Genomic DNA, 11238 nt, shown 5'->3' with positions numbered 1-11238 from the left:
GCCCAGGGACAGCATCTAATCTGCCTAATACAGCTAGTTCCATGAGATAAACAGAACAGGTGTTCAGTTATGGTGTGCTGAGTAACTATAAATGGACTCGATCGTTAAAGAAAAGTGAGAGCCCATAGAGATTCTTTGGTCTGATACTAACTGTAATGTTCACCGTCATTTTGTTAAGACCAGCCCTATTGTGGCTCATAATTCCCTCAGAAGCCTCCCTTTTCCTCAATAGGAATATTACTGCATAAGCAATAAGCCACCTCTGCTGACTTACATTCTGGAAAAAAATACAATGACCACCTTGCAAATCTCTCACTGTCTGCCAAGTTAAGGCATTCAAATCCCACTTTCCTAGACCAAGAAACGTAGTCTACTAGGGTGCTTTGGCGGGCAAACAGGACTGTCTAAAACAGAACTGAATGTGTTAACAGATACAACCAATTATATTTTTTAAAATAGAGTAAAACACACATATACACACATACATAAAAATAAAGAGAGAGGAAACAGAAAATCTTCAACTTTTTATTGTCCTTAAAATGACTGTTCACATTGTTCTACAAGAGAAGAAAATACAATGACCATTTAGATATAAAACGCATCATGTAGGTACACCTTTCTTCAGACCAGTGGGGGTACAGCCACCAGTAACGAGAGTGTAGCTGCATGTAGCAAGCATATTCTTCCTTACCTTAATATGCAACTGAGACGTTACGTTAAAAATCTCAAGGAAGAAGCCTATCAAATGCTAAGTGATTATGGAAATACTAAGAGAATAAATGTATTTAGAAATGGGGTGATCTAAGGGATGAAGGTTAATGCAGAGGTCAGCAGCCCACAGAACAAAGACTCTGCCTTTCCTGATTCTGGGATACTCAACAAAGCAATTTCAAACCTCTCTCCACTTCTCTGGCATGAGCATAACCTGTGTGGCAAGCCATCATTCCTTGTTGCTTTTTAGTGATGCTCCAGGGCTAAAAAAGATAAAATTTATGTGCTATGCTTTAAGCTCCATTGAGGAAAGGCACTGAATAAACTTCAGGATAATTTACGAATCCTGAGCTTGCATCTGTCATGTCCAAGTCCATCTCATAAAAGGCAAAAATGGAAATAGGAGGCCAGTGCTGTGTGGCTGGTGAAAAGCTGAACAAACTTTGGGCAGTGGAGATAAGCTCAAATAATACCACTTTATATACATAAAATCCTTGACTAATCTGGGAGAATTTTCAAAAAAAAAAAAAAAAAAAACCTAACTCCTTCCAACACGCAGACAATAGTCCATTGGCAGAACATCTGGTATATGAATCAGAAAAGTATGTGACGGCAGTTCTAGTCTGTGATCCAATATCTAATTTCCTTTTGACTTACCACGATTATTTTTGTAAAACTTTATGGCTGTACTCCAGTGGATGAGCTTAGCAAGGATTGCCCAAATCCTGTCTTCTTGTCAGCAACATATTCTTCTCCCTACTTTTTTACCTTTCCTTCCACTCGTGTTTTACCTTCTTCCCTCTACCACTTACTCAGAGTCTGCTTCCGATCTGTATTGAAGAAAAGGAACACCGAGAGTGTCGTCTGAAAATGTAAACATGAGCATGTATTTGGAAATCCAATCCTACCGCAATTATTGTTCTAGCTAGTACTGAGGATTTGGTATCGCTGCTTTGGGTTTATTTTGTTTTAATAACGGCCGTCGTATCCGCAACTTTCTGGATAGCGGACTTATGTCAAGTCAAGTTAATCAGGACAAGGCAGCCACATCATTTAGAAAGTGTACGACCCCAGCTGATCACCAACCAGCTGTCCTCTACCAGCAAGTGACTGACGCGCATTTCCACAATCCTCAGCCTGTGCTTTCAGAAATCAAACACTTTCTCTGACCTGCAGGAACGTGTTTATTTGGAGTCTAAAAAGAGAAATCTAGAAGGAAAGTGCTATTCACAAAAGCATAAGAAACCACAACTGATTTTAAATGTCCAAGTACCGGCATAAAACAAGGAGCATCTTGTACGTCTAAAACAAATCAGAATGATTCCTCCAGAGAAAATACTTGTCCACTCCCAGCAGACCCACCCTAACTGCCCTTGCTTTTAAGAATATGAACAAAGGTTACATTAAGCCTTGGTTAAAAGGAAGAAAAACTAGCTGCACTTCAAAAGTTGATTCATTCAGAGAGGAGGAGGTCAAGGGGAAAATCACTCTCCCCTAAAGCAGTGTAACTGTTTTCCTCATGATGCTGCCCCTGCAACTTTCCCCCTTCAGAAGTTCCCACAGTTACAAAAAGACATGGCACGAACTTAACATTTAAAAAATAAAAAAGGACAACAAATCACAGGAGTGCAAAATGGCCCCATGGTTAGTCTGAATTTGTCGTTTTGCTTTTGAGATTTTCCTATCGGCCAAAACTGCATATACAATGAATAATGCACAGGGAGGAAAGTTATTTTTAAAAACTTGAAATGCCAGATTAAGGCCATCACAATTTTATCCTACAGATACACACTAATAAGAGATGGACAAGTTCACATGAAAGCATCAAGTCCTGAGGATCAAAAACTTAGTCCTGCTCTTTCTAACAGATTCTTTAGAAGGCTTAGACGGTGAAAATTATGTTTCTTTGGACTATGCAGGGAATTCTAAATTTAATCAATAAATTCTAAAATGTCTTCAGCAAATTTTTCAAAAAGCTTTTTTTCAAAGAGAGGTAACATTAACCAAGCCAAAACACAAGGTTACTTCGCACCCACTTCAATGTAGTATCTGTTCCTTTAAGCTAAAGGGGGATTAAAAGCCGTTAGTTCCTAACAGAGAATCAGAAAATCATTTTCTCAATGTCTTCTCATTTCAGAAACAGAAAAATGCACATACATGAGAGTAACGAGACAAGTAAGAATTGGACAAAGGAAAAGTGTCTGTCAGAGAGACATAATCATTGAGGCTTGGACAAAAGAGATCAAATGGTGGAGATTCCATCTCCTCATGTCTCTACTGTTGCGTGATGAGGAGTTTTGACTTCTTCTGGGCCTTAAAGACACATCCTTTTTTCTTTTTTCTATTTGAAGAACTGAAACCCTTTTTCAAGTAGCCTTTCGGCCAGCTTTGCTCATGATGACTTAAACAGGGCCATCGGCTACGTCAGACAGAAGCTGCAAGATGCATTTTCATCCCAACAAACTTCTGAACTGAAGGCAAAAATATCAGCAAAAATTGTAAAATGAAGCTCCAACACATTTCTAACTTAACCACCATTGAGTTAATAAACGTGGTAGATGGCGAAGCATAAAACCTAGCAGCAGCGCATTCCATAGAGCAACAAGAACTACCAGGTGTTCCAGGAACATGGCTTCGTCATTGAGGGTTACACATTCAATAGACCGAATTTTTTTCTGGATAAATTATGCTTAGGTCCCTGCGAAGCTGTGGCTTAAGACGGTGTATACCACCTAGCTATTTTCACACTAAAAATGGGCAAGAGCAACAATTCAGCAGATAATGTTTTAACAAAAGTAGCCTAGAGATTTATTTCTGTTAGTCTGGTTTTGTAAAGAAACATACTGAGATCCCTTCTTAGATTCTGAGCCCTACAATTTGAATATACTCTTTCGATCCAACCAACACCCAAATACGGAAGATGCACTAAAAACTGGAGTTCAGCGGGGTGGGGCGGGGAATACAGGCTGACAGCAGTGGCGACGAGCGCTCCGTGTGGCCTCTACTGGTACTGCGTGGCTCTTGGGATGACAGAAACCAGCGGTCCAGCTACCAGAGTCGGCAGGAGTCCAGGCCTCTGTTCATCGTGGAATTCGATGGACAGTTAAAGGCTTTCTGGAATTCTTCGAAGTTGCTAACTGCACCATTGACCCTGGAAAAGATATGTCACAGCTCATGTCATTTAATTCTTCCATCTCAAGAGGTTCTGGAAAAAAACTTTAACAGTGTACTGCTCACAGGGATGTTGCATTCATTTCATCTGTTTACAGGGGAGACAACTGAAGCCCAAAAGGGAGAAGTAAATTTCCAAAGAAATTCACAGAGCTGAGACTAGAACCAACACCTCCTGAAAGTCAGACAAATGCTCTGATTAATCTTCCCAATACCCTCAAATTCCTATCAACTGTAGGATTTACAATTCCTATAAATCATGTATGTGATTGTATAGTCCTATAAATTTACAGATTCCTATAAACTGTTAGATTTACCAATACCTGGGCTTTCTATTTCTTTTAACATTTATGGAAGGTATAACTGATATAAAGTGCACACACCTGAAAGGTAAAGCTCACTGATTTTGTTCATGTGTGTATACTCATGTTACTACCACCCAGAACAAGATATGGGATACTACTAGCACCTAGAAGGCTCCACAGTGTGCCCTACCAGTGGAGCTTCCAAGGATAACTACAGTCTGACCTCTATCACCACTGATTAGTTTTGCCTGTTTTTGAACTTCGTATGAATGGACTCCACAGTACACACTCTGTTGTTCCTGCCTTCTCTCACTCAATATTATGTCTGTAAGATTCATTCATGTCATTGCTACCTAAGACCTCACCCAATCTACAAAAACACTTTTGCTTCATTCCTATTACATTTGAAGGTTCATATTTACCTCGAATTTAGTCCAGGCAACAAACTAATGAATGATATCTACTCGTTATTGATGAGCAATGTTTTACCGGAGTTGGTTCCAAAATCTGGTGTCCTTACAAGTTCCCTGACTGCAGTAAAGACTGTGGATTCCTACTCAGCACTTTGGTTGGCAGTGCTATTTCCATTGTGTGATTTCTGCTGTACTCAAAATCTATAGTTACTGCAGACATCACTAACAAGCCAGCAAAAACTGCCCCCTCATCTATTTCTTACTCAACTGCATGTTCAGAGTGTTGACTAGAGAGACTCAGCATTCTTAGTTACTATTTCTTCCCTAATGACTATGTGACCTATGGGCATGTGAAGGAATATAGTGGCCTGTATTCAAACCTCCTGTGTTTTAACTGGGATATATGAGTAGGGATGCATATATATCATAGTGTGATACACCATGGGCAAATGCTAAAGAGAATTTAGCTGGTAATTAGTAAGTATACTCTGTAAATTATCAGCTAAAATCCAATATTACAGGCAACTAGTTAGTAAAAGGAAATTAGTTTCTAAAAATCTTACCTGTTAAGTCATTAATCTACTGTGTGGTTTCTATCTGCACCACTCATCAGTGGGAGCATACTTTAGTTCATTAGAGACTGTCAGCATTTTTTGACAGTTTAGCCCAGTGGGGTAGAATTTTCTAACACTGTGATTAGATTTTTATGCTCCTGGGTAATTTAGAGTCAATTTCTGAAACATTTCTAAAGCAAGGTTTTAGGAGTAAGATTTTTAAATATAGGAGAAAATTTAGATGATTTTCCTACACTGTGCTGATGGATTCATTTAAACATTAAACATAAGGATATCCAGGTATGACAAGCTCTAAGGAAAGAACTGGGCAATAAAAAATTACTATGGTTTCTTATATAGCCCCCATTATACTTCTCGGACCCCAACTACAGAAAATCTCAAACGGGGCTAGAAACCTAGCACTGGGTAAATACCCTAACCTTCATTTTATTTTCACTTATTATTTCATCATTCTGACAATGAAGATTGCAGGTCATCATCCTTTTCCCTTCATTTGAAGCAACTGTTTCAAAAAATGATTCAAACTAAAAATCAAAACATAGCGCTCTGACTTCAGATATGAATTCTAATAGCTAAATAGCCCCATACATCCCGTTTTGTGTTCCGAGCTATTCGGAAAGCGGGCATTCATTCATTCTGCCAGCCGGCTGCGTGGAAGAACAAGAGGCTTTCATGAAACAGGAAGCTCTAGAACACAAAATTCACCAGAGCTCTGTGTGCTTTAAGGTATAGTATGTGAGCTCTCATCCTTGTCTAAGGAAAGAGACATTCGTGCCCCCCTCCACACACACACAAAAAAACGTAGGTGGTTGGATCAATCAAATATTCCCATTTACTAAGCAGCCATCGTGCTCATGGCACCCCTGGACTGGGGCCTTGCAAAAACTGGAAGATAATAAATGAGAAATAATACTAAAGTTATGATTTGGATTCTAAATTACCTTTGGAGTCTTGTACTAGCTCATGGATCTCCTGCTATAGCAATGGGCTAGAGGCATGCACAAATGCCTACCATGGACATTTTTTTTTAAGAGAATGCAGACTAGACTAGCTTCCTGCTAGTGAAAGAAAAGGTGCTCAGCTTCTCTTTGGCCAAGTATTTCTGTCTGCAAAATGGAGAGACTGCTGTTCACAACACAGGCTCTTGTTCCGATCTCCTGTTTGGTATAACACTGGGACAGTTGAGTCAGGGAAGAGGTAGGACATGCACAGTTTAAAAAGAGGGTCACTGATTTGCCCATTTACCTAAACTGAGGGGGGCTGTGAGCACCAATTTGGATTTGTTCTCGGGCAGCTTCTGGTCTGTAGGAATTACACCTCACCTAGAAGAGAAAAGCATGCCAATAATTATGTTTCCTTTCCAATTACACACTTTCTACCTCCTTAACTGCTCCAAATTATACTGAAGAGTAATTTTGGACTCAGTGGATGACAAACAGTTTTAGTAGATCAGGTAAAACCTTCACCAGTAACAGCATCTATTATTCTAATCCCCAGTGTAGAAGGTTTTATTGTTGTGCATAATTCCACAATTTGAGTAAATTACGACAGGTTCCAGACACAATTTTTAAATCAAGAAAACACTGTATATGTCCAGGAATCGACCAATGTATTAATTCAAATAATATAATGCTTGGAAGAGGACTTACCAAATTCAACCATATTCACTCCAACAGGAAAAAAAAAATGAATCCATCATCTATTACAGAGTATGGTCATGGGAAGTGAGTGTTTTGCACCCTAGGTGCCTTGCTTGTGTCACCCCTAGTCAGGGCCTTGGATACGAAAACACTTCTCCATAGACACAGAAGTTAGGCAAAGCTCTAAGACTTGCTCTGATCCATGAAATGTGAGCGGAAGTATAGACAGCACATCCTTGTGGAAGCTTTAAAAACCTAGCAGAAGTTCTAAGCATCTTAAGAACAATTTAAGAAGCCACATGAAGGTTCACTGTACACTTCCTCATACCAATTTCCTACTCCAATGGTGAACATGTTAAGCATGTGTTGAAATCAAGACTCCAAAACCCAGGTCCTTGAGTAAAAACTACAAGCAGAGCCCCTCTCTCAACCCACATTTGATGGGGGGCATGAACACAAAAGAAACTGTCTTTGTATTGCTCGCTCCTGCACCGTAACTTACTCGATCCTGACTTGCAATGTGTCTGGAAACACGATATAATCTTGAAGTATGAAAAGAACGGGGAGACAAGCAATGATGGGGTGCATTCCAAGGGCAGAAGAAAATAGAAGCAAAGACCTACCCGAGAGGGAAAAAAAGCGAGACATTCCCTGTAGCTGGACTGCGTGGTACATAATGGGCAGTGATGGGAGACCAGGGTAGAGAGAGGATGTTGCCAGATTTCTGAAGTCTTGAGCCCCAAGCTAAAGAATTTAAACTATATTTAAACATTGTCTGTGAGCAAGAAAATGATAAAACCATGTTTTTAAAAGACTTATCAGGCAGAGGAAATTAGAGATCAGTTTGAAGAGTACAAATTTATGGGAAGGTTCTCGATGAATGGCCACTAAATAAGGATCGACAGGAATGGAGAAGTAGAAAGATAAGATTATCTGAGGGAAAAAATTAGCAGGTAACACAAACTACAGGAACACAGGAAGCAGAAAAGGTGATGGGCTGCTATTGCTTTTGATGAAGAGAAACAGTCTGAATGTGACTGTGAAGACGCTTTCGTAATATGATGCCTTCAGTTCCTCAGAGGCTAGCTAAGTTGAAGTTGTTTCCCACATTCGCCATTACCTCACTTTTTCTTGTGTTATTTCTTCTTATACTCTTACATCATTGTATGGTATTGTTTTAGCGCTGTCTTTGCTTCACAAACCATTTAAGAGACTTCTGAAAACACACTATGATTGTCACTGTTTTCCTAGAATCCTCTCAGGAGGGAAAATAACTTCACTCCCTATAAGCAGACTTCTTCCAAAGTGCAAAAGACTGAAAATCTCCTCCTTCTGTCAGTAGGAAAACCTCCAAGATAAATTTCTCATTAGTAACATAAAATAGCTTTTCATTTTTTCCCTAAATCTCTTTAGTTTAAAATAAATCAGATACGCTTCGGAATTTTATTTGAAGACATTTCAAAAATTACGAAGGTAATGTTGCTACCAATTAGTTTACACACGAAAAGATATAACTAGGATATAACTAAGATGGGCTTTAATTAAGTAAGTTAACATCTGAAGGAAGAACCAATGGACATTGTGCTTTGTCCTCTCGACCAAGGGTCAGCACATTTTTTCAGTAAAAGGGAAGACGTTAAATATTTCAGGCTTTGCAGACGAGAAGGTCTCTGTTTCAACTCAGTTCTGCCACCGTCACACAAAACCAGCTACCCACAACACAAAGGAAAGAGCATGGCTCTTTTCCAATAAAAGAGTTTTACCAAAAATGGGCAGCAGGCCATATTTGGCCCATGGGTCCTAGTTTGCCGACCCCTGCTCTAAAAAATTCTAACTATATTGTGTGTGTGTTTTTTGAGATATCTGACCCAGTACTGACTCCCCCCCACACACCAAAAAAAAACCTCCTTAACTGAACTGTTACTTACTCTTACCATTTTTAAGCAATTCATCTAAAAATGTCAAGATTTTCAATATACCCAGCATCTTTGCTGGGTGCTATGGGGATACATAAGAAATACAGGGATCCAGAAGATTAGCTATGGAGATAAAACTAAAAGTCCTCAACATTTTGAGAACATTTAAGGACTAAACTGCATAGTAATGAAGAGAAGTGTAAAGGAGCTGGAGATTCAAAAGACAGAGAGAGAAGGAGAGAGCTGGAGTCCTTGGGGAAGTTTGTGGAAAATGTGGAGGAGGTGGAACTCAACATGGAGCCCGAAAGATAACGACAGGATTAAATCATCTGAGGGGGCGGAGTACGAAGGAGGTCACATTACAGAAGGAAAACCAAAAGCAACGCCCCAGAGACAGTAACAGGCCTAACACTGCCGGGTGGCCAGGAGGACGCCTGCCTGGCTAAGGGTGAGTGTGGCGGAGCCGCCAAGAAGTCAGAGCTGGTTGTGTAGAGTGGGGTAAGACTGGACGCGATGAGGAGAGCCAGCTGCACGTGCTTGGCCTCGATGTGGGAGTCACTGCAGTTCCCTGAGCAGGCCAGTAATGAAATAAAAAGTAGTATTTCAGGGGCATGTAAGATAGTGGTGGAAAGATGCCAAAGGCAGAAAAACATGCCTTAAGGCTGTTGGGATAATGCAGAATAGGAGAGCTCAAGGGCCTTCTACAGAGGATGAGATACAGGGTAACGGCGAGAAAGAGGATGAATCTAAAGATCTAAAGAGGAGATAAAAGGATGAAACATCCAGCTTTGGGAACCCATGTCATAAAAACAAGGACAGACAAATCAAATAAGAGAGAAGAATCTAGATTTTCTAACCGGGAAGACCCAAAGACCAGGCTGTGTTGAGAGCAACAGGAAGACTAAAAAGGAAGGTCATTTCAGTGACTCCAGGTACGCTGCTGTCATGTTGATAAAGCAACATTTATGTAGTGTTGTCATGTCAACTTTAAGAAATAAAAGATAGCAGAAAGATGGGACTCCTTTAGCCGGGCTCAACCAGAGAAGATGTGGGAAGGAATCAGCTTACTGAGGAGACAGTGAAGACTGAGCAAAAGAAGGCTGTGCTGGTAACAACCATGGTCTTAGGGAGACACGTTTGCCCACTGTGAAGCCATGTGTTAGAACCTTCATTGGCTCCTCCCTGCCTGCTTTGAAAATGAGGCCTACACATTTGTGACATAAGCCCGGGCGATAACCAATAGCAACCAAGAACTGGCGCTTATCTCATTAGCCAGAGACTTGAACTCAGAATTGTGTGTTTTTTAGTACATATCTTCTTTCGCTTTCTGTTCAGAAAGCCCATCAAAGTCACAAATGGGTGAGATGACTCTCCTTGGTTTTTTTTTTTTTTTAACATTTTTAAAAAATTTTTTTTATTTTTTATAAACATATAATGTATTTTTATCCCCAGGGGTACAGGTCTGTGAATCGCCCGGTTTACACACTTCACAGCACTCACCAAAGCACATACCCTCCCCAATGTCCATAATCCCACCCCCCTTCTCCCAACCCCCTTCCCCCCAGCAACCCTCAGTTTGTTTTTGTGAGATTAAGAGTCACTTATGGTTTGTCTCCCTCCCAAGGGGGTAGGAGAAGAATAAATGAGACTCTCCTTGGTTTTGATGTTGTTTTCAGCTCAGGCAGTCTTCACCAGTCCACCCGGCTGTGGGAAACGCAGCTTTGGGGGCCCTCCACGGGTTGAAAGTGGTGGAATACAGTCGGCCAATGACGCAAAAAAAAAAAAAAAAGAGAGAGAGAGAAGAAAAAAGAGAAATGCAGCAGAAAGCAGAGTGCCAGAAGCCAAAGAAGGAATCACTAGAAATGGTTATAAAGTGTAGTGCATACATTAAGAAGTCAGCATATATTAAAGAAATACCAAGTGGGTTATGATAGGACTGGTCACCCACTTGACAAACAACACCGATAAACCCTGACTTGACTGGTTCATTAATTATGTCTCACAGAACATTAAGAAGGTGAAATTTATCCTGAAAATAAACAGCAAGATCATATTTCAGCTAAAATCAAAGCTATACCACTGAACTTCTGACCACAGGAGAAGCCAAAATCCCGCATTTCACCTTGGCAGCCCCTTCCTGGGCCTACTCACGTGCGCGTAACTCAGGAAGAAGAGCTGGTTGTTGGTGAAGACGATGCCTGGGAGCAGAGGCTCTTCGACTCCCTGCCTCTGGTCGTTTATCCACTGCCTGTAAGCCTGGGGAGGGAAGCAGAAAGGCTGATCCCCTGCAATGCTGGCCCTCCTCTTTTCTCATCCAGGGCCTGAGATCCTAAATAGATCCCCCACCAGGAACAAAGTGCAGCCTGTCAGAGTTTTCCTTTAACAAACCAACCCCTGGAAATGCAAATCAATGTTGTGTAGCTTAACAGTGGGGCAGCTGCACCTGTGAGAAGACCTCACCCTCACTAGATACCAGAGCCCCTGGGCCAAAGCAGTCACGTGTTAAA

At 40.7% G+C, this 11238-nt stretch overlaps 1 protein-coding gene across 1 annotated transcript in view; it reads right to left on the bottom strand.

Annotated features, from left to right (window-relative positions):
- Window positions 1-2379: 2379 nt before the first annotated feature.
- Window positions 2380-11238, bottom strand: part of PHEX (phosphate regulating endopeptidase homolog X-linked) — a 204100-nt gene continuing 195241 nt past the window's right edge. The window contains exons 20-22 of the mRNA XM_032330228.1: window positions 10883-10987; window positions 6421-6497; window positions 2380-3862 (exon numbers count right to left, since the gene is read on the bottom strand). Of these exons, the coding sequence (XP_032186119.1) occupies window positions 3760-3862; window positions 6421-6497; window positions 10883-10987 (285 nt within the window). The 3' untranslated portion in view covers window positions 2380-3759. The remainder of the gene's footprint in view (window positions 3863-6420; window positions 6498-10882; window positions 10988-11238) is intronic.

This window comes from Mustela erminea, chromosome X (genome assembly GCF_009829155.1).
Source record: "Mustela erminea isolate mMusErm1 chromosome X, mMusErm1.Pri, whole genome shotgun sequence".
Lineage (NCBI taxonomy): Eukaryota > Metazoa > Chordata > Mammalia > Carnivora > Mustelidae > Mustela > Mustela erminea.
This window is presented reverse-complemented; position numbering and strand designations above follow the sequence as displayed.